The sequence below is a fragment of the Pecten maximus genome, chromosome 6, assembly GCF_902652985.1.
Source record: "Pecten maximus chromosome 6, xPecMax1.1, whole genome shotgun sequence".
Taxonomy (NCBI): Eukaryota; Metazoa; Mollusca; class Bivalvia; order Pectinida; family Pectinidae; genus Pecten; species Pecten maximus.
In genome coordinates, this window is record NC_047020.1 from 25272092 (window position 1) to 25293723 (window position 21632).

General features: G+C 33.4%; 1 protein-coding gene across 1 annotated transcript in view; it reads left to right on the forward strand.

Annotated features, from left to right (window-relative positions):
* Positions 1-3777: 3777 nt before the first annotated feature.
* LOC117330112 (zonadhesin-like) overlaps positions 3778-21632 on the forward strand; it is a 99141-nt gene continuing 81286 nt past the window's right edge. Inside the window, exons 1-26 of the mRNA XM_033888330.1 lie at positions 3778-3838; positions 4454-4687; positions 5208-5303; positions 5914-6158; positions 6508-6818; positions 7155-7456; positions 8112-8314; positions 9074-9266; positions 9989-10096; positions 12537-12644; positions 12966-13067; positions 13274-13381; positions 13669-13770; positions 14079-14186; positions 14486-14587; positions 15097-15204; positions 15431-15532; positions 15870-15977; positions 16251-16352; positions 16704-16811; positions 16962-17063; positions 17284-17391; positions 17805-17906; positions 18743-18850; positions 20181-20282; positions 20559-20666. Of these exons, the coding sequence (XP_033744221.1) occupies positions 3778-3838; positions 4454-4687; positions 5208-5303; positions 5914-6158; positions 6508-6818; positions 7155-7456; positions 8112-8314; positions 9074-9266; positions 9989-10096; positions 12537-12644; positions 12966-13067; positions 13274-13381; positions 13669-13770; positions 14079-14186; positions 14486-14587; positions 15097-15204; positions 15431-15532; positions 15870-15977; positions 16251-16352; positions 16704-16811; positions 16962-17063; positions 17284-17391; positions 17805-17906; positions 18743-18850; positions 20181-20282; positions 20559-20666 (3541 nt within the window). The remainder of the gene's footprint in view (positions 3839-4453; positions 4688-5207; positions 5304-5913; positions 6159-6507; positions 6819-7154; positions 7457-8111; positions 8315-9073; positions 9267-9988; positions 10097-12536; positions 12645-12965; positions 13068-13273; positions 13382-13668; positions 13771-14078; positions 14187-14485; positions 14588-15096; positions 15205-15430; positions 15533-15869; positions 15978-16250; positions 16353-16703; positions 16812-16961; positions 17064-17283; positions 17392-17804; positions 17907-18742; positions 18851-20180; positions 20283-20558; positions 20667-21632) is intronic.

The following is a 21632-nucleotide window of genomic DNA, read 5'->3' on the forward strand; positions in this document are numbered from 1 at the left end:
TTGTTTCTCTCCTCTTTCGAAATGAAATCAATTGATACTTTAGGAAATGCACTTCAAGAGCATTCAAGTTCCATTTTCGGGATATTTTATCAATATGGATTGTTATTACCTATTTATAAAGCAAGTAACGAAGCGTTTGGCTGAGTTTCTCCCTTTCTCTGACCAATGCAGTGTATGCTTCTTTCGTTCCGGAATAATACATGTATATCTGAGTAAAGGTCATGAGTTCGATCACTCATTCTTTTATTTATTTATTATTTATTTATTTGCTAATATTCCAAGCATAAAATAAAAAGGCAGAACATTCAAATAATACAACGGCAAACCATCAATATTGGTGTAAATTCAAAAAAATCATTAAGTATTGTTTCATATGCATTGTCTGTTTTGTTTTATATAATTATTCATATTTATGCCACCAGGCATACTAACCTCCTCTACCCTGTCGCATATCTGGTAATAGAGTATCTCAAGCTCTGTCCAAAAGCCGAGTTGTTTTATAATCAGCTGTAACTCTGCAACTTCCTTTTTCTTCTTCTCTCCTCCCCTCGGTCCCTTTGTTGATCTACAGGAAACAAAGATCAATGACATGAAATAATGAAAGATCTTGAACAAAATATTATTTTATTTCAAAAAAGGTAAAAACCTGTTGTGCCTTACAATAACACTGCGTATGAATGTACTTTACCGGTCGAGATGTTGATGAGATATATTATACATAAGTTTTTCATTTCAGAAGTCGTAAATTGCCAATCAAGTATTAGTAATAAGAGTCCTATACTTGTAAAGCAATTCCTTTATTGAAAGTACGGTTAATATTTGAATTTAAAAGCCTTTATCGGAAGTACATATATATTGGTAGCATAAATACTTTACTGGAATCACTAAACCTGCATTGGAATTACTAATCATTTATTGGTACCACTAACTTGTATTAGTATGAGTAGATATATATAATAGTTTTATACATTGATATGTAGTTGTAGTTACAAAATTATATAAATAGAATCTATATCAATTAATACAATATTTATATTCATCTTATATTACGTGATACAGTGTACATTTAACTGTATGTATCACCTGTATATAAAGAACGCAGGAATCCAAATCATAATGTTAAACTATATCCTAACCTAGATCTAAAGCTCTAACAAGACATACCTATAGCTGTTACCGTTATTCTGTATGGTACTTACTTGGTGTTTCCAGATCCCATTGATAACGTGTAAAGTTCAATATATACGCCTGTATTTATTATTTCTCTGGGAGATTACATCAGCCTAAAAACCAACATTATCTATTGTCATCAGTATGTATATATCAAGGTGATACTTTCAAGATGATACTTTCTTTATATGTAATGTTGATAATATTAAATGTTTAATGATTAACGATATTTTTAAGCAGAGAGATCGTTGAATCTCATCTATGCAGGCCTAAAGGCTATAATAAAATGGTTAAAATATCATTTCTGCCAGATGCTATAATCAAGTTTAACTTATTTATATGATACTTGTATATGTCTAGAAATTATATTACTTACATATAAACACTTGGTAGGTTCCATGTTTATATTCCACAAGAGATATGTGATTTACTTTAACATGACTTCCAACAGACACCCGGTGTCTATCTTAAGACAAGAATTCCACATTAACTCGTCAATACCGTTATGTTTTTGTTTTATAACAATCGTGACCAGCGATCCAAACTAAAGCTCTGATGGGGAGCCGATAACACTGGGCACTCTGTCTGAACCGTATAGCCTTCAAATACACCGAACGTCGTGTAGACTACCGGACTGATATGAACTATTTAAACTAATATCAGTTGGTGATCAGTTAATGCTGAATTTATTGTAAACTAGCTACACTAGTCTGAAAAACATAAATGTATTAATCCTCAATACGAAGGTAAAAATATTCTGCTAGAAATATTCCAGACGTTTGCGGGGTTAGTTTTGTTCACTACATTAATACTTGCATAACTTCCCCAATCAAACTTAAACGATTTCAGTCAATAAATGTCAAGACTCGATAATGGGATTATCCGGACGATTGGAATCGTTATTTATGAATTTACATTTTTAATATGGCACGTTTGAACATATTAGGCATTTTCCATCGTATGTGTTAAAGCTACATAATAGTTTATGATGTACTGTTATATAATTATATAATAGCACATAAAACGACATTTCGTTGTAATATTACTTTAGAGATTCGGGTGTCCCGTCAAATGTAGACAAGCATATAAACGATTTTACTTGTTCTCTTTGTGGAATTACTTTATATAAACATGTCCGTACATACATTAAAAATAATAACAGTATCTTGTAAGGGGACAATATTCGCAGCGCAAACAAACGTTTTGTTCATTAATCAGAATTATATGAGATACCTAAAAACGTTTAAGATATTTCTTTATGGCTTATTTCTTACCAGCATGATGTCACCATCCAGGAACTTTAACCATTGGTGTAACACATAGTCATATATTATCTATATAATTTGAGATAAAATTAACTTTATTAATGTATATCTCAATACTTTAAGCACCTAGTCATGTATTGTCTATATACCCAGAAATCAAATAAACTTAATAACTGTTTATCACAATACAGTAAGCTATTGTATTTTATTCTCCTATATGTTTCTTACATAATAAAAACCTTTCTGATGGTCTGTGTTTTCTTCTATTCTATAATCAATATGTTCTCACATATGTACTTAATGCATTTTCACACATGACTTGATTTTACACGACTATCAATACTTTGTTGGAATATTATACACTTGTGAAAGTACATCTTATTTACGCCTGGCTTTGTCTGAATCCCCCATATGTCACCCATTATTATAGACTGTCTATTGTAAGATTACTGTTAGTGACATATTCATCACGTATGTAGTGCTCTGTGGCCTCTGTAACACTATAACAACAATGCAAAACATATATAGTGAATTTAATGTTTACTTATCCTGGAAACGTGCATTCTACCTGTGAAGTCCTAGATCGGGTCACTTTTCACAAAAATGTTGGTTTAGACCTATAATCGCACCTACATTCCATTAAAGAAGTAAACAAAATAAAGCAACAACAAAACACAAAAACAGAAGACCTTGTAATTGATGAAGTCCGAGCGTATCTTTAGCTTCATATGCTTTTATGAAAAAAAAAGCTTTGGATGTTCTGTGTTTAAGTATATATGAAACTATTTCAGTCTTTTAATTTTCGATTATAAAAGAAATCTTCATTCCTTGGAAACAGATGTTTGTAGTAAAAGTTTAAAGATATCTCTTATGAACTTAGATTAATACATTTTCCTCATTATTTCGAGATGAAATGCTTGATGCAGGTGTTCAAATTCAATATTGATATTTATATTGAGCATTTCTATTAGAATGGTGATATTCGCCGTTGATTTTTTGTGCAGACATCCATATACTGAATGATCTGCCTTTATTTAATGCTTGAAAACATTATTCATGCTTGCTACCAACGGTATTTGTTACTTATGCAACTTTGATATAATAACACTGTTTATTGAATATTAGATATATGAAATAAAATCAACATATACGACGGTAAGAAGTTTCTGAGTGGAGTTAACCGCTATAATACCGGTGTAATCCTCTCTGACATGACTAGGCAGACACAGGTGTAACCAGGTGTTTGCACACGTAAATCAGTGGGATGGACTTTCGGATTAAATAGTTCTCATGAAATCAGTGCATATCTCACATCATCAGTAACCTTTCGATAGAGGCAGTCATGGACATCTTTCTGTTGGTGTCTCTATTTTCCGCCTTGATTGGATACACCTCGGCGACATGTGAGTTTTAACTGGATGTTGATACTATTGACACTGTTATCACCACTACATTGTATGCCCACTCGTATGTAGTTAGCATAATATGGTCTGTTTGATATGTTATTGAAAACGTATAGGACGAAATTTTCATAAACAGAAAACATGAATAAGTTTGTATCCCATGATGTTTTGTTTTTAAAAAATATAGTTATATCTCCTAACATTCATAAATTCATTTTGTATCTGGTTATTACCATAAACTATCCTGTTCAAAAAGCAACATATATAACATTTCGTAATTTTGTACATGATATAAACATGTCCAGTTTCGTCCCCAAGTAATATTTGTGCATAATTATTATGCCATATGTAATGACATCAGTATATTTAAGTATCAAAGAAAAACATTTGGCTATAAAAGTACGTATCTTTATAAACGTTTCCATTACTTATCGGTTATATAGTCTGTATTCTGATAGTGCCTGATGATCGATACAGACAGACAACGGTACATATACATTACAGGGCATTCATTTTAACTTCATTACATAATATTATAAGTAACTGGGACAAATTGTTTTTATAAGATAAAAACATTGCAACGCTTCATAATAACTTATCATTTTTCTTTCCAAGCCACTAACACAGTGTGTAAAGAGGTGGCGTGTAGTAGCTGGTCATACAAGCCCGCCACCTGCCGGATAGACAATGCACCAGGGGACATAATATCAGCAGTGGTAGCGAGAAGGGAATCAAGATCGGCTTGTTTGTATCGCAAGTCATTTGGCTTTTATCCCAGAGGACGGGTCGTTTGGGTTAAAGACGGTTGTAGGGCACGTTTCCAGGTGTGCTTCACACTACAGACTGGCGGTAAGGTATCCAAATGCCCGTATAAAGTGAAAGGTAGATTTGTTATCGCTTTTAAAATTGCATATTGTTGATCTCAGAGATTGCACAAAAGCACACAGAGGGGAGTTGTACTTTTGGATACAGATTAAGTAATGGGTATAGGCCGAATAAGTAATATTACGCTGCGTTAAAAATGATAGTAGGAATCACAATCGTGGAATTCAAGAAATGAAGTCTGTCAATGAATAAGATAATGTACTAATCGTTCTGTTTTGATAAAGTGGTTTCAATGTATTTTTTCTTGTTTTTACAAAACGGAAGTGATGCTTTATAGATGTTTACGCAGCAATTGTGAAACTGACAATAATTTCTATAGTTTTAAGAATATTTGAGGTCATTTTCTGCTTCTATCAAAAGAAACGAAAATTAGGGTTCAGGTTTAAAAGCAAACCTCGAAAACAACCATTTACATTACTTATCTATGATTCTATAATTACATATTATCATACTTCATTATGAACAGGATTCATTTTCTATTCAGCCTGCGGATACGGCTGTGGTAAAAACGCTGAATGTGTGGCGGGGAAGTGTATGTGTAGAAAAGGATACGTTGGTAACCCAAATAAAGTGTGTGAAGGTAAGACACGTGTCTATCTCTTGCTTATTTATTATTATTATCAATCGAGATAATCTAAAATCTTATTTTCCATATAAGATGGTCTATACAATTTAAATGCTTGAAATTCTTTATCTGATTGATGTGACTTATTTAAACCGTTATACAATATGTCGTTACACTGGCAGGAACAATGCTAACAGCCTAATGAGGAACACAATGCGCCAAAAATAGATACAAAAAGACGGTTATATTTTCAATAAACATAGCATATATTTCAAAATATTGCAAAATATGTAATAAAGGATCAAGCCCTGGATAGGTTAAAATGCTTAATAATATTTTAGTTTACGTTTATTACAAGTGGAACATGCATACATTTAAATAGTTGTAATGGATTTGTCGGATGTACGGTAATCTAAGTGTGGGATGCTGAGATGGTGATCGAATTATCTCTAAGTTCGACACATGTACTGTTTTGTTACATTGAGAATACAATAATGTGATTTATTAATTATTCGTTAGAATTGACACAAACGTCTTTGATAGCTTCCCTTGGTGTTGCATGTTTTGCGAACAAATTGTCCTTTTCTGCAACTAACAGTTTTGTTTTGTTTTCAATATCTTACAGCGTCCTGTACGTGTACCGTTTCTGGTGATCCTCATTTCCGGACCTTCGATAAACAGATGATTCACTTCCAGGGCATATGTAAATACACACTTGTAAAGGTCAAGGACGCCAATGATCTATGCCATTTCAATGTTGAGGTGAAGAATGAACGTCGAGGGAAAAATGCAAAAGTCTCGTTCGCAAGATTAGTAGACGTAACAATACATGGCTTCAAAATCAGACTGCACTTCAACAAAGTTGTTTACGTGAGTTTTGGATATTAGATGTATAGTTTGCACCGGCAACAGACTTAAATTACGCTGGTTCTCATGAAGCATTAACAAATATTCAACATACAACCAGAAATATGTATTGAAAGAAATATCTAACTTCAGAGTCGTTATGTTGTTGTTTAAGCATTTATTTGATTACACTTGACAGTCCGTTCATATAAAAGCTTTTTCTTTTGATGTCTCCTATTTTCGTTGTTCTGGATTGGAGATAATGCATTTTCACCCTGTTACACACTGTTGAGAAAAACACCCACTTAAATATATACAAGACATTTTTGATGAAAATCAATGTCACTAATCGCATGGTGTTTCTGTTTTGCAGATTGATGGCATAAAAAAATACTTGCCAATTTCCTTAGAATCCGGAAACATACGTATCTACAACGCCGGTAAATATGTCCGCCTCACATCTAAGTGTGGTCTCACTGTCGGCTGGGACGGTAGATCACAAGTTTACATTCAAATCCCTAGGAGATTTGGACCGAAGGTAGCTGGTCTGTGTGGGGACTGTAATGGAATCAAAGACGACTACAAGACAAGTTCGGGCGAGGACGTCTCCGCTGAGCCCAATAAATATCAACTGATAGGACAGAGTTACCAAGTCAAGGACGATTCTGATAAACCATCAGAAAGGTAACCGAAATGAAACTCAAACACATTGATATGTTTCAGATAAAACAGTTTCGGTAATCAGGAATAATAAGTTTGATGAAATTTGTTCATCATATGGAATTTGATCTAATCCATGCCAGTTGTTATTTTTCTATGATACGTGTATATGACTTAGCTGTTTAATTCATTTGCACACAATATCTTGTTCTTGTTGAGTTCATGATGTTTTCAAAGCTATCTTGATTAAAAATTATTTTTATACATCAGTATCTTTTCATAATTATGTGACGCAAAATTTCACACTAATCACATTACCTAAAATACAATGAATTAAAAACAACTTACTTTGACATGCAGTTGTAAGACAGAGGAAGTTGACCATGACGTTTGCCCTGCCGATATGAAGACGAAGGTGGACGAAAATCGGTACTGCGGCTATCTGAACCAAAAGCTTGCTCACCTGAGCCCGTTCCATGTTTGTTTAGCGTATTACCCTGTAGTTGCACAGGAAATGTACGAGTCTTGTAAGTATGATGTCTGCTCTTTCTACACTGACGAAACCCGGATCAAAGAAGTCGTATGCAACATACTGGAAGGAATGGCCACGGAATGCGAGTCCCGCGGAATTTCCAGCGTGTGGAGGAAACCTGAATTATGTGGTATGTGCTGTTAATTTGATAGAAGTTATTATCATCCCATGTCAATCATTATTAAGAAACTTACCATGTCAAAATAACATTCAAAGTTGACTCTGACAATTTTATATATACGAGCTACAAGAATTATAGTTGTGGGATCGCACAACATCAGGAATATCACTCGTATATCATGTATATATGATGACATCCTGTACAAATCATGTATATATCGTGTATATATGCTGTACACATCCTGTACACATCCTGTACACATCATGTTCATATCGTGGACATGTCGTGTATATATGGTGTACGCATCGTGTACATATCGTGCACACATAGGATGCACATCGTGTATATATCATCAGGGATAAAAGTCCCTGTTATCGTGTATACATGTATATCGTGTACACATAGTGATTTGATGCCATTGGTTATCACAAATACAGAATATCAATACAATTTTTTCTTACATATGATAATATACCTAGCACATCAGAAATATTTAGATTTTCAAGATAAAATATCATATCACAAAATCATTCCCTGTTATAACTGAATATTTATGTCAATCATCTCCACATCTTTTATAAATTGCTCGTTTCGTCCCATCTTCATAATGCCAATTTTCAAAAAATCAGACTGAATCTGATATTGTCACTACTGGTTTTACCAGGCATGACCTGTCCCCCCAACATGGTATACAGCTACTCGGTCAGTGGATGTCCAGCGACCTGTGTTGACCAGAACCCAGATTTGGCCACATGTCATGTTCCTCCGACAGAGGGATGCAGATGTAAGGAAGGTTTCGTCCTCAGCGGAGTCGACTGTGTCCCTACGTCTGAGTGTGGCTGCTCTTCTCCGCTTGGATATCTACCTGTGAGTAGCGTTGGTCAAAGAAAGATTAACTTAACAATATCTTCGTATATAAACATTTATAATTTTACTGTTGGCAAGAGCTCAATGAAAAAAATAGTACAGTGTATTCTTAGAAGTTTGGTCTAGCGTTTAGCATTAGATCCTCCGAGAAACTGTTATTTAAAATGCATACAATATTATTGTTGAGAAGGATATGCAGTAAGGAAAATGATAGTATGCATGGAGGTGCTACAAAAATAATTGATAACAAGCCTACATCAGATCGAATAATCTAAGTTGATAAACGTATAATTTGTTCCAGATTTTAATGTTAAAAGTCATTGATGTGTCAGTGATACTAAAACGACTTCATTATTCGAAATAAAGATGTTCATAATGAAAGTGTTTCATAACAGCAGTGGCCCAGGTTTCATCCACATTCCTAAAATTAAAAAAGAATTTCGATTTAAAGACAGTTTCCTTAAGTTACGATTATTTCTCCTAAAACTTCAGTTATATTGCTTTCTTCTTGATAATTCTAAGTTAGGGATTTTCCTTATTTTAACTAACAACTGGGACATGTTCATATTAAACATTTTTGTCATACCTGTATGCTCAATAACCGTAATAAACACTTTAGCTCTATATCGAGTTATGCATTCCTGGCTGTCATCACAAAACATTACAACAAGGACTTCATCTGATTTCAGTTGAATAAGACGATATGTTTTCCTGGTTATCATCACAAATCTTTACAACAACGACTTTACTTGATTTCAGTTGAATAAGAAGATAACAAGCGCTGACTGCCGAAATATATCGGCGTGTGTCCAGTTAAACGGGAAACCGTTCCTTCAGCAAGCTCCCAACCCGCTAAAGTGTCACCAACACGCGACCTGTGGACTGTTACATGGTCAGCCTCACTGCGTGTGTAACGATGGTTACTTTGGGGACGGTGTGAATGACTGCGAAAGTAAGTACCTAATGACAATATTCTTATTCAAATTTACTTATTGATAGTTGGTTTAAGTTGATGAAACTTAAGATTAGAAATGTGATTTATTATCAAACGTATTCAAAAACTGTTTTTCTAATTGTTTTGAAATATTTTGCCATCACAATATTGTGACTTAAATTGAAAAGCATAAGCAACAGAAGTTTAAAGACAACATGGCTAACACGGATTTATCTCGATCATAAAGGAAGAGAGATGTTCTTCTTTCCTTTGTTACAATGCTTGAACTGTTCCATTAACGTTTTTGATATACCATTACATAGGATACAGTGTACAGGTGTATATAACGAACGATTTTCTCTGGTCCAGTGGGATTCGTTATGAACACGATTTACTGTACTACTACATGAAATGATAATTAACTCTTTATTTATGTTGTATCTGTCCGCCTACCAGCCCTGTGTAATGGAAGGAAATGTGCCCTCTACGCCACATGTATACATGGGAGATGTTCCTGTGATGTCGGATATCATGGAAACGGTTACTCAAAATGTGAAGGTTTGTTGTTGTTTTTTTCAATCGTAGAGCCAAAAAGTTATTATCCGTAAAATTTTGATGATAAGAGTACATGATATATAATAACCGACGTTTTTGTTTGTTGTTTTATATTGTATTTTCTGTGTAATAGGTTATCATAAGTGCAATTGATGTTTCAACAAAAACATGTTGTCGGTTTATAGTTTTAGGTGTTTGTGGTGGAAAGACATGCTGTGCCAACACTATCTGTATCAATTACAACTGTATATGTAAGAACGGCTATACAGGAGACGGGTACAAACTCTGTTCACGTAAGTTTTTGTTAGTATTAAATATCGCTTAATGTAGAGGTTTTTTTGTTCGTTGTTTTTCTTCTATTAACCTCGTAATTTTCCACTTGGAGCTTCCAGGGTTAAAATGTTTGTCACTTTTTCATTTAATATATGTTTTGCACCACAATGCATAAATTATAGCTACGGTTTAAAAGGTGTCAATTTCATGGTAAATCTGCATTCACGAAATAGGAAAAAATGGATTCATGCATCTTTTCAGTCAATGGTTGGGAATATGTCTTAAAAATTTACTTTCAGAATTCAGAAATGAAAAGTAGTTTGAGAAATTAATCATTAACCCTATAGATCGACATAAAAATATTTAAAATCTGGCAGTTCGCGAGATTCATACCATGTAATGGCACGAGAGGAGTACCACAGGAGCATGTAAAGGTCGCCAGCATTACTCGACTCAGGAGATTAATTGGAAATGAGGTTTTTTTTTATCTAGAAAACTTTCACAGGCTAATCCTATATAATGACACTGGTGATAACAGGTATCATACTGTAACTGATGAACACAAACATCCATCATGTGTTAGTATGTATTTGTTACGAAACAATCAATACCACGTGGAAATACTTTCAAAATTTATAGTTTACGATATAACCTTTAATTAATAATAACTAAAATAAGGTCATAATTTGCTTAACTTTTAACTAGTAAGTTTGTCAATATCTTAATATGTGTAAATATATTGTTGAATTGTCGTATCCACTTTAAGTTATTATTTGACCTTGAGAATCGAAAACGTGGTATATAATTTGTCATTCATTGAAACATGTATATATGTTCATGGCGGTGTCTTTAATTCAGCACTATGTGAAGGAAAGCGGTGCACTATGAATGCTTCGTGTCAAGATAGGAAATGCCTCTGCGACCTCGGTTTCCATGGAAACGGATGTTATAAATGCGAGCGTAAGTAACACATGAATTATGCAGTGATCAAAAAAAAACAATTATTAATAATCAATTTAGATTATCTTTATATGTAGTAAAATTCTGCCTTATCTTATTTTACATAATCGTTTGCCCATATATCTGCTTTGATAAAAATATACCAGATTTCAAAGTTACAGCAAAAGACTTTTTCATTTTGACTTCATGTTTTGTTTCTTTCATTTATGAAGCTTTATCCGTGTGCGGCACCAAACAATGCGCAGGTGGTGCAGAATGCCTCAATTTCCAGTGTGTCTGCAAAAAGGGGTATTACGGGGATGGTTACGCTCACTGTAAGGGTACGAAATCTTGTACACATACATTTAACAAAAATTCCATCGATCATTCAGTAACCTTTTCAATGTCAGTCTTTTGATATGTTGCTTGACACAGCAAATATGTCAATAGATTCATTTGGTGAATATGATATATCCTTTATTGGTCACCTGCCAGCTAAACGTGACATAGACTTACTCATTTAATGTACTATAAGATTATTCTATATGTATAAACCACGCCAGATTTTTTAATTTTCGTAATGCTTAGTAAATGTATGTTGTAATATGAAGTAATATCTAAAGCGATCATTAACGGCATATTCCACACAATTTGCAAAACTGTTGTCAGCATCCAATTACACTTACTTTGGTCGGTCTGGACAAACGAGATTTGTAAAAAATAACCTAGGCCAATATAAAATTGTAACTCCTAAATATAATTATATATATAAATATTCGGAAATAAAGGCTCTGTGGATTTGGTTCAAATACACACGTATGCATTGTTGTTTACATAATTCACAGCTAATATAACGAAACCCTGGCGTTATGAATGTCACATGAACTTTTGCAAATCGATCTAGCTGTATCTATAAAGAGTTTCTTGAAAGCAATAATCACATTGAATAGATCAAGAAAGGAGTATTTAAATGATGAACAGGCAACAACCTGAACAGTCACATATACATGTAATGTACTTGTTCATTTCATTTGTCACATCTACATATCTTGATTGATAACTTAGAACTATGTGATGGTAAGCGTTGTGTTGACAATGCTATTTGTCGGAACGATGAGTGTAAATGTAAGGAAGGATACCATGGCAACGGATATCACCAATGCGATAGTGAGTACATAACTTATGATAAAACTGGATGAATAATTACGTTGTGTCGAATCTATATGAATATTTTTAACGGATATTTGTCACACACATAAACACCTTAGACTGAATGATAAAATATTGTTGGGTTCAATATTTTCCCTTGTCTGTTTTTGTCTTTTCATATCGAAGATTAGCTGTACTTGAATTATGATTATCTGCATAAATATATGAATAGAAGACGAGGTGACTTGAATTACCTTACAATTAGTACAAAAAGTATCGAAGTTTTTATGATTCATATTATTTACAGAAAACATGTGCCCCTAAGCCATTAAACATGAAACATATTCACTATGATCACCCAAATTCTAACAGGGCTAGGCGTTTGTGACAACAAAGTGTGCTGCCAAAATGCGGAATGTGTAAATTATCACTGTGTTTGTAAAGCTGGGTTTTATGGCGACGGGTACGCCGACTGTATCGGTAAGTATGATTTAACCCAAGCTTCATTTGTGAACAACATGTCAACTTGAAATGAACGATACCAATCAATAGAACAAAATATGCTATACAGCCGAAAGAGTATAGTGGTTTTTTTTTCTAAATTTGCATAAAACTGCGCTCACGTTAAATATAAATGCATACATAATTAACACCGATAAATCGTAAAACTGCCTCCTAAAAATGACCGTTTACATGACTGACAGGTTATATACACAATATAAAGCGGAGCACCATAGAATTTGTTCCTGATTCAATATCATTTATCCACCTTTTCAAGAGAATAAAATCATTGTTTTGCAGAGCTTTGTCACGGTAGAAAGTGTGTAGACAACGCTTACTGTGAGAATGGTAAATGCGAATGCACGGACGGTTACCATGGCGACGGATACATAAAGTGTGAACGTAAGATATTTTCAGTGGAATAGTAAAGAAATTATTTGTGCAAACAAGATATATCATGATTACACTGATAAAGCAGTAATGCAGAGGTTTTGTTGATAACGATTATTCTATATGTTATAAAATAGTAATTTTATACATCATTTTACATCAATTATCTAGTTATTTGTGTTATTTTAACATCTTTACCAGTATTGTTGTTTTTACAGCTGAATTCTCTTGCGGCGGGAAAACATGTGTCACCAACGCTGTGTGTATCAACTTCCAGTGTCATTGCCGACCGGGTTTCTATGGCGACGGATATGTTGGATGTAAACGTGCGTCCATTATAAACAAAACCACAATATATACTAAAATAGTATATTCAGTTGTTACATATTTTTAATATTGTTATATTTGCATCTTTTATCAGTTTTGTTCAGCACAGAAGTAATAGTGTCTCATCAAACGTCCTTTATCTTAGTTACGGAAATTTCTTCTTGTTGACGATATCCAAATTATGTTTTGCTAATTGTAATGGCCTGCTTAATGTATGTCTTATTTACAGTATGAATAACGAAAGATTTGTCAACGTCGTGTATAAATATAAGGTGATACTGTTTAGGTCTTTGTGATGGGCGAGTCTGCGTGGACTACTCTTATTGTTTCCGAGACAAGTGTATTTGTCAAGACGGTTACCATGGCAACGGCTACATCCAATGTGAACGTATGTAAAGGTCGTGTCGTAGAAACGAGTCTGTTACTTTTAACACTTTCTATAATGCTTTCTTCCTTGTTTAATATTGACATATGAAATTTTGCAACTCGATTAATCAGTTTCTTTTAATTACTAGTTCCAATTCTTTTTAATAATTTGATAACGATATTTTCAGTTTTAAAATAAAAACAAAAATTATTGTGAATTCCGATTGTTTATCATGGCATTAAACAATAAATACTGTTCAAGCGAAATTTTTGTTATTCGAGTTATTCAAATGTAATGTAATAGGAAAATTACTTTTTTTATATCCACAGCATTGAAACAGTGTGGAAACAAGACATGTGTTCTTAACGCCAAATGTATCAACTTCAACTGTATCTGTAAGGAGGGATATGTAGGGGATGGATACAGGGAGTGTGAATGTACGTATCTATCTAATGTCGTCACAAATCAATCTTCACACACCAATGCAATGTGTTGGCATTTAAAAAAAAATTGTTGTGGTGTTAGACCCATTGAATGAAGACATTATAACAAAGATAATAGTCCATCTCAAAATGTCCACGAAAAATACATCCTTCTACCTTTAATTTATTTTGGGAAACATCGTAAATGTAGGTATTTGAGTTGAATGTATGCCGTGTCTCTATGCTACAAACTTTTATCAGATAGAATACATAGATAAGAAATGTACATGTTTAAATATGATTCCTTTTTACAGCTTTGTGCGATGGCAAACCATGTGCCGAGTTTGCAAGATGTCAGGGCGATGTTTGTAAATGTATGGATGGTTACCATGGGAACGGCTACATCAAATGCGAGCGTATGTTTTTTTTTCAGTCACTACTTAGTATTTATTTTAGACGCTCGAGAAAGGATTAATTATAACTTGTATAATTTGCATATATGTTGATAGTTCGGTGTTAGATTAAGTCAGATTTTGGTAGTAATTGATTAATTCAAATGAGCAACTATCTATTCATAACGTTTCCAGAAGCAACGTATTTCTACATGTGTAATCATAAGACAGTAACGATGTCTGAAAGTAACTATATATATGATGCTTTAAAAGTGTAGACATTTCAACATTAAAAACAGATAGTTGAACCACAAATATAACTTATACAAAACCACACAATAGATACAAAATAGTAGAACTGATAAAAAGCAATATAGCTTATACAAAACAATATAGCGAAACTTCAACCAGTGTAATCATAAATTACTGCAATTACTTACGCACGAAATTAAAAAAAAAACAATAAAATGATATCCTTTTTCAAATGACATTGATGTTAGTTGTCTCTATGTTTCCTCTATATCTATATTCAGCTGTGTACTTCTGTGGGTCGAGGAGGTGTGCTGTCAATGCGGAGTGCCGTAACTATCAATGTGTCTGTAAAGCCGGTCACTATGGTAACGGATACAACAGGTGTTATCGTAAGTCAAATGTTGCTTTATCTGTCACATTTTTTCACATTATTGGAATATAAACCTGTATTTAAAAATCAAATAATAGAAATAAAACCAAAAAGCACTCTATGATGGTCATTTTAATAATGACTTTTTTTTTAAAAATAGTGGGAACATTTGAAAATTAAATTTGATACCATGGTGGTTTTAAATATCTGTTTTTACTAATTACAACAAAATGTTGTTTTAAAAGCTCTCTGTAATGGAAAGAAGTGTGCTGATGACGCTGAATGTGAAAATGGTGTTTGTAAATGTAGAGAAGGCTACCATGGAAACCCACATGTTAAATGTGAACGTAAGCTATCCATTTTGTAAACACTGCATAGAACATCAGATAGCACAGCACTGACAATGAACAATACTGTGGAGGAAGTCTAGATTTCTCAAAACATCAAAATAAAATGTTATCAATTAAATAAAATTTCATTTCAATACATTTTTATAATATAAAACTTATTGCGAGTATTTGCATTACTCCATATAATTCATCTTTGTCCTGCTCAATCTTACTCTCAGTGTGTTTTTACTGATCCTGATATCTTGTGTGTCTTTTATACAATATGTTGAATTGATGAAAGTGTTAAATATACAATGCACGTCATATTGATATACGGTGCGTTATTTACTCAAAGCAACGACTGAATGTGGCGGAAAGATATGTACTCAAGACGCAGTCTGTGTCAATTACCACTGCAACTGTAGGGAAGGTTTCACCGGTAACGGCTACGTCAAATGTGTAGGTAAGTACTCGTGTAAATTTGCTAACACAACTGCGTCATTTTTATACATGTTGTATGTAAGCACAGATTATAAACATGACAGTTGTACAATGCTACTAGTATGAATACGAGCTTATACAATGTAACTAATATGAGTACGAGTTGTACAATGCTACTAGTAGGGGTACAGGTTTGTACAATGCTACTTGTATGGTTACGGGTTGAACAATTATTTTACGTCATTTAAAACCGGACTCAAACACCTTATATGATTTGTGATATATTCTCTTACAGAGTTATGTGACGGGAAATTATGTAAGCTGAATGCCTACTGTAAAAATGGCGTCTGTAGATGTAATGCGGGTTTACATGGAGATGGAGCAATCAAGTGTGAACGTAAGGAAATACATTTTCAAACACAAAGTCTATGGTATACATCTTTGATATTAAATACATTATTTAATTTTTTAATCATTATATGGCCATATTCCTGTTATTATATCTAGAATTTGACAATACATTCTTATCAATGTCGTCAGATAATACAATACTACAGGAATGGATTGGATGCAATCCTAAAGAAAATACGATTTGTCAAGGGAAAAAAAGTTCCATATCCGAAGCCTACTATGATATCTAATAATTTAAGAAAAACATAAATACACGCTGATATTTCATTTCCTTCAATCAAAAAAATATACTTAGTTCCAATTTCAAAGGTAAATACATGTATATTTCTTTTGAAAGCCCTCGGTACTTGTGGTGGGAAGAGATGTTGCCAATATGCTCATTGTTACAACTACAAATGCGTATGTGACGACGGATATACTGGAAATGGATATGAAAAATGCCATGGTTAGTTTTATCTGTAATTCGACATATAAAGTAATGTTGTAATCTATGACTAATAATCTTGAGCTTCAAATGTTTTCAAGTGGGTTTTTAAGACCAAAAATATAAGTTCTTTAAATAAGTGTAAACCTGCATGTCTTTTCCTTATTTTAGTATTTTGTGACGATCGAAGATGTGCTCAATATGCCTACTGTGAAAATAACGAATGTGTCTGTCAGAATGGCTTCCATGGCAACCCATATATCAAGTGTGAACGTATGTATTGATTTGAAATAGAAATAGAAATCAAATTAAATATTGAAATCAGAGGAACAAATAGGAAGCAAACATATCCATAATGAATATCATTTATCATTAACTTCGGATTGAATGTTAAGAGAATGCTCGAAAATACTGAAGTACGTATTGCCAGTTATTGATCTGTGACACAAGCTATAGAACAAGGGTTTCGTCATGCTGTGTGAATTCAATGCAGATGAGAGTACGTGTGATGGAAAACCGTGCGCACCCTACGCCGAATGTAAAAACTACCAATGCGTATGTAAGGCGGGTTACCTTGGAGACGGATATAGACAATGCAGAGGTAGGTAGTTATATGAAATAGGTGTGTTGCATCATTTAGATATACTACCTATCTCCATAATCAGTACAATGTTAAAGTTGCGTTTGTTCCCGCGTCAACTATGATTGAATAGACGTCTATCAACAGACTGAAATGTTATTTTAATTCAAATTTCATCAAACGAGGGCAAAATATTAACAGTAAGAAAAAGTTACATGGAGACCATTGGAAAAGTACACATTGAGTAAATTCAGGCCGGGTATAGTCATATCATAATGAGAACTCGGGTGGCGACAATAGAATCATCAGGAATTTCAACAAACATCGAACACGTCGGACTCAATCGAGCAGGGAAATGGGATATTTCATTCGGGACTTCAAAGAAAAAAATATCTGTATTAGACCTATTAAAAATTCATCTTTCTATTTAACAGCACTCTGTGGTACTAAGGAATGCCCTGACAATACCATGTGTATTGGCGGTAAATGCACCTGTATTAGCGGTTTCCATGGCAACCCCGATATTCAATGTGAACGTAAGTGTAAACATATCTATTACGTACTCATTGTTCAAAAAGAATTGTGATTGATGATACTTCACCCTAAAAATGCTATAAAGATATTATATAAATCGGTTTGTATAACGATATATAAATATAATAAATTGTATCATAAGATGTTTTCGTCATTGTACGCCACCTTCTGCATTTTCTTATATGTATTGTTTTATCATTTTACCGCCATAAATCCATTATCATTCATGATAAATTTGTAATACTTAATATTTCGATAATAAATAAATATATATTAAGACTAAAGTCGTAAAAATTTCCGTTTTATTTCTTATGTTTTTTCAATTATCAACCAATAATTACAAATTTAACATTTAAACGCTTGTTATATCTTATTTATTGTCACTTTAAATGCAATCTGGGCGACAGATAAATATAAGCGTTTAATTATTATATTTAGATTTACATATGCTAAACTCTGTCCTTCTTAACATTTTCAACCATTTCCCGGTATAAATCAAATTCCTTTCTACGATTGATTAGCAACCAATTGGACATACAGAGCTTTTCTATGACGATGATCGATCTATGACGATGGACAACGCAAAACTATTTCAGTGACGTTTATCAAATTGGTGTAACAATCACGTTATGTGATCTAGACAAAGCATTATTTCATTAGTCGAATTCTATTTTACTTATTTATCAATTATCCATATACAGTGTATACTTAGGCTAAAATGAATATTTCTGGCAAAGCAGTTAGATTGTAAAAAAAAGTTTTGAATGAGTTATTTGCATTCAGTTTTTTGCGTTGGTTAGCATTAGTTAAAAGCTTTATTTTTATTTTCCAATGACAGCCATGGGTGTGTGTGGAGGTAAAGTGTGTGATGAATACGCCGAGTGTGTAAACTACCAATGTCGATGTAACCATGGTTATGTAGGCGATGGTACAAAAATTTGTGAAAGTAAGTACACCTGTTAAATGTATGCGGTCAAATTGCCACACTTTTTAAGATACATTTGTACATGTAATAATGTACATGGTAATTACAAGGCTAATTAAGAATGTCATAAAGCTACATAGTTTCTCGTCCAAATGACATTCCTTTTATTTAATTGATTGATTAGTATTTAAAAGTTTGGTTCATGAAATGCTGGCATCAATTTATTTCGAAAATTGCAATTATCATCAGGGGAAAACACACGCAAAAAGATTCAGTGAAACAAATTGAAGCAGAGAAATTTGTTTAATTCATTAAAAAAACATCAACGCTAGGCAGTTGGGCATTCTTATTTCAAAAGTTGATACCGACGCGCAGAGTCATTGCATTTAAATCCTAAATGTGAACAGGTATGCTATCCAATTCATCGGTCAGCGCTACAGCCATCTACTGAAAATTAGATGTCTCTTGATGACTGAAGTTCACAAAGGTTTTTCAAGAATGAGTTTTTTCAGGGAAATTGGACGGTGATTTTAACATCAACTCGCTTTAAAATTCCATACACTACTACAATCTATAGTACAAATCTAGTACTGTTTCCACAGGAAACACACCCACTCTGCCAGTAACAAAACGGTTGCGTAAAACAACGCCAACAAGACATTGTGATAACCATAATCTAGATTTCTCCGTAAACCAAACATTGATCCGTATATCCAATCTACATTGACGATGTGCAGGGGTCCCTTTTTGCGCAACAATAACATTATTCACGGATTTCCCTCGGGAGGACTTATGTAATTTTTATTGGGTATATAACAAGTTTTCTTTCCTTTAAAAAGAGAAAGCTAAACATGGACCAATGGTAGATTTTTCGAAGGATTTTTTATTGGAAATGCTGTCTGATGTCTATCATGTCTCCATTAAAGATGTTGTAATGGTTTTTGTTGTTGATTCAAATAAATTAAGTATAGCTTCTCTTTTATATTTAATCGCATTTTTTCTTTTAGTTCTGTCAGGATTGATCCTTTTAGTTTTGATAGTTCCGCAAGACAATTCCGTTTATTTTCCATCCGATCGTATATATCAGTATATGCCTAATTTTAATGTTCACGTTTATAACACATATACTATAATTGATCCACCCCCTTTATTAGTGAAGAACACCGCAAAGCACCATATCGTCACAACACACTGGATTAGTGTTACCTTTGCTAGCATACCTCTATGATGAAAGTCCTTGACCTCTCTCCAACTTCTTAAGACAATTATATGCATATGGCTAGTGTAGGTTATTGCATTGTTTTCGAGTAAGAACAGGTAATTTACAAGTCATTAACTTTTCATTTTTTAGAACTTTGTGGGAAAAGTAAGTGCGTGGTTAATGCAATTTGCCAAGATGAGAAGTGTGTCTGTTTACCGGGTTACCATGGTGATGGCTACATCAACTGTGAAGGTAGGACTTCGTATTCCATGGAATGGAAAAACCAACTATAATCTTAAATATATATTTCAAAATATCTGACAAATCATCCCAAACGAATCGTCATAATCACCAATAAGAAAATTACTATTGCGTGGTCTATAGTAGGAATTTGCTTCTATAATATGAATTGTACCGTTTCATTTACCTACAGTGACTGTCTTTCGCCATAGATTCGCTAAATTGTTAGGCATCTCACCAACATAAATAACTATGGGGTAACGATTAAATTTACGTTTGATGTTTCAGGTGAAGGAGAGTGCAATGGAATTCCATGCTGTGAGAATGCAGAATGCATAAACTACAATTGTATCTGTAAAACCTCCTACTATGGGGACGGGTACCATACTTGTTACCGTAAGTCTAAGCCAGTTGTCGTGTACATTGTACATATGATATATACCGTATGTATCAAAATAAAACCTAAGTCTAAGCCAGTTGTCGTGTACATTGTACATATAATATATACCGTACGTATCAAAATAAAACCTAAGTCTAATCCAGTTGTCGTGTACATTGTACATATAATATATACCGTACATATCAAAATAAAACCTAAGTCTAATCCAGTTGTCGTGTACATTGTACATATAATATATACCGTACGTATCAAAATAAAACCTAAGTCTAAGCCAGTTGTCATGTACATTGTACATATAATATATACCGTACGTATCAAAATAAAACCTAAGTCTAAGCCAGTTGTCATGTACATTGTACATATAATATATACCGTACGTATCAAAATAAAACCTAAGTCTAAGCCAGTTGTCGTGTACATTGTACATATAATATATACCGTACGTATCAAAATAAAACCTAAGTCTAAGCCAGTTGTCGTGTACATTGTACATATAATATATACCGTACGTATCAAAATAAAACCTAAGTCTAAGCCAGTTGTCATGTACATTGTACATATAATATATACCGTACGTATCAAAATAAAACCTAAGTCTAAGCCAGTTGTCATGTACATTGTACATATAATATATACCGTATGTATCAAAATAAAACCTAAGTCTAAGCCAGTTGTCGTGTACATTGTACATATAATATATACCGTACGTATCAAAATAAAACCTAAGTCTAAGCCAGTTGTCGTGTACATTGTACATATAATATATACCGTACGTATCAAAATAAAACCTAAGTCTAAGCCAGTTGTCATGTACATTGTACATATAATATATACCGTACGTATCAAAATAAAACCTAAGTCTAAGCCAGTTGTCATGTACATTGTACATATAATATTTGCCTAAAGCTGATTACATTTAGAATTACATATTGTTATATCAACCTAATTCTGGTATACAAATT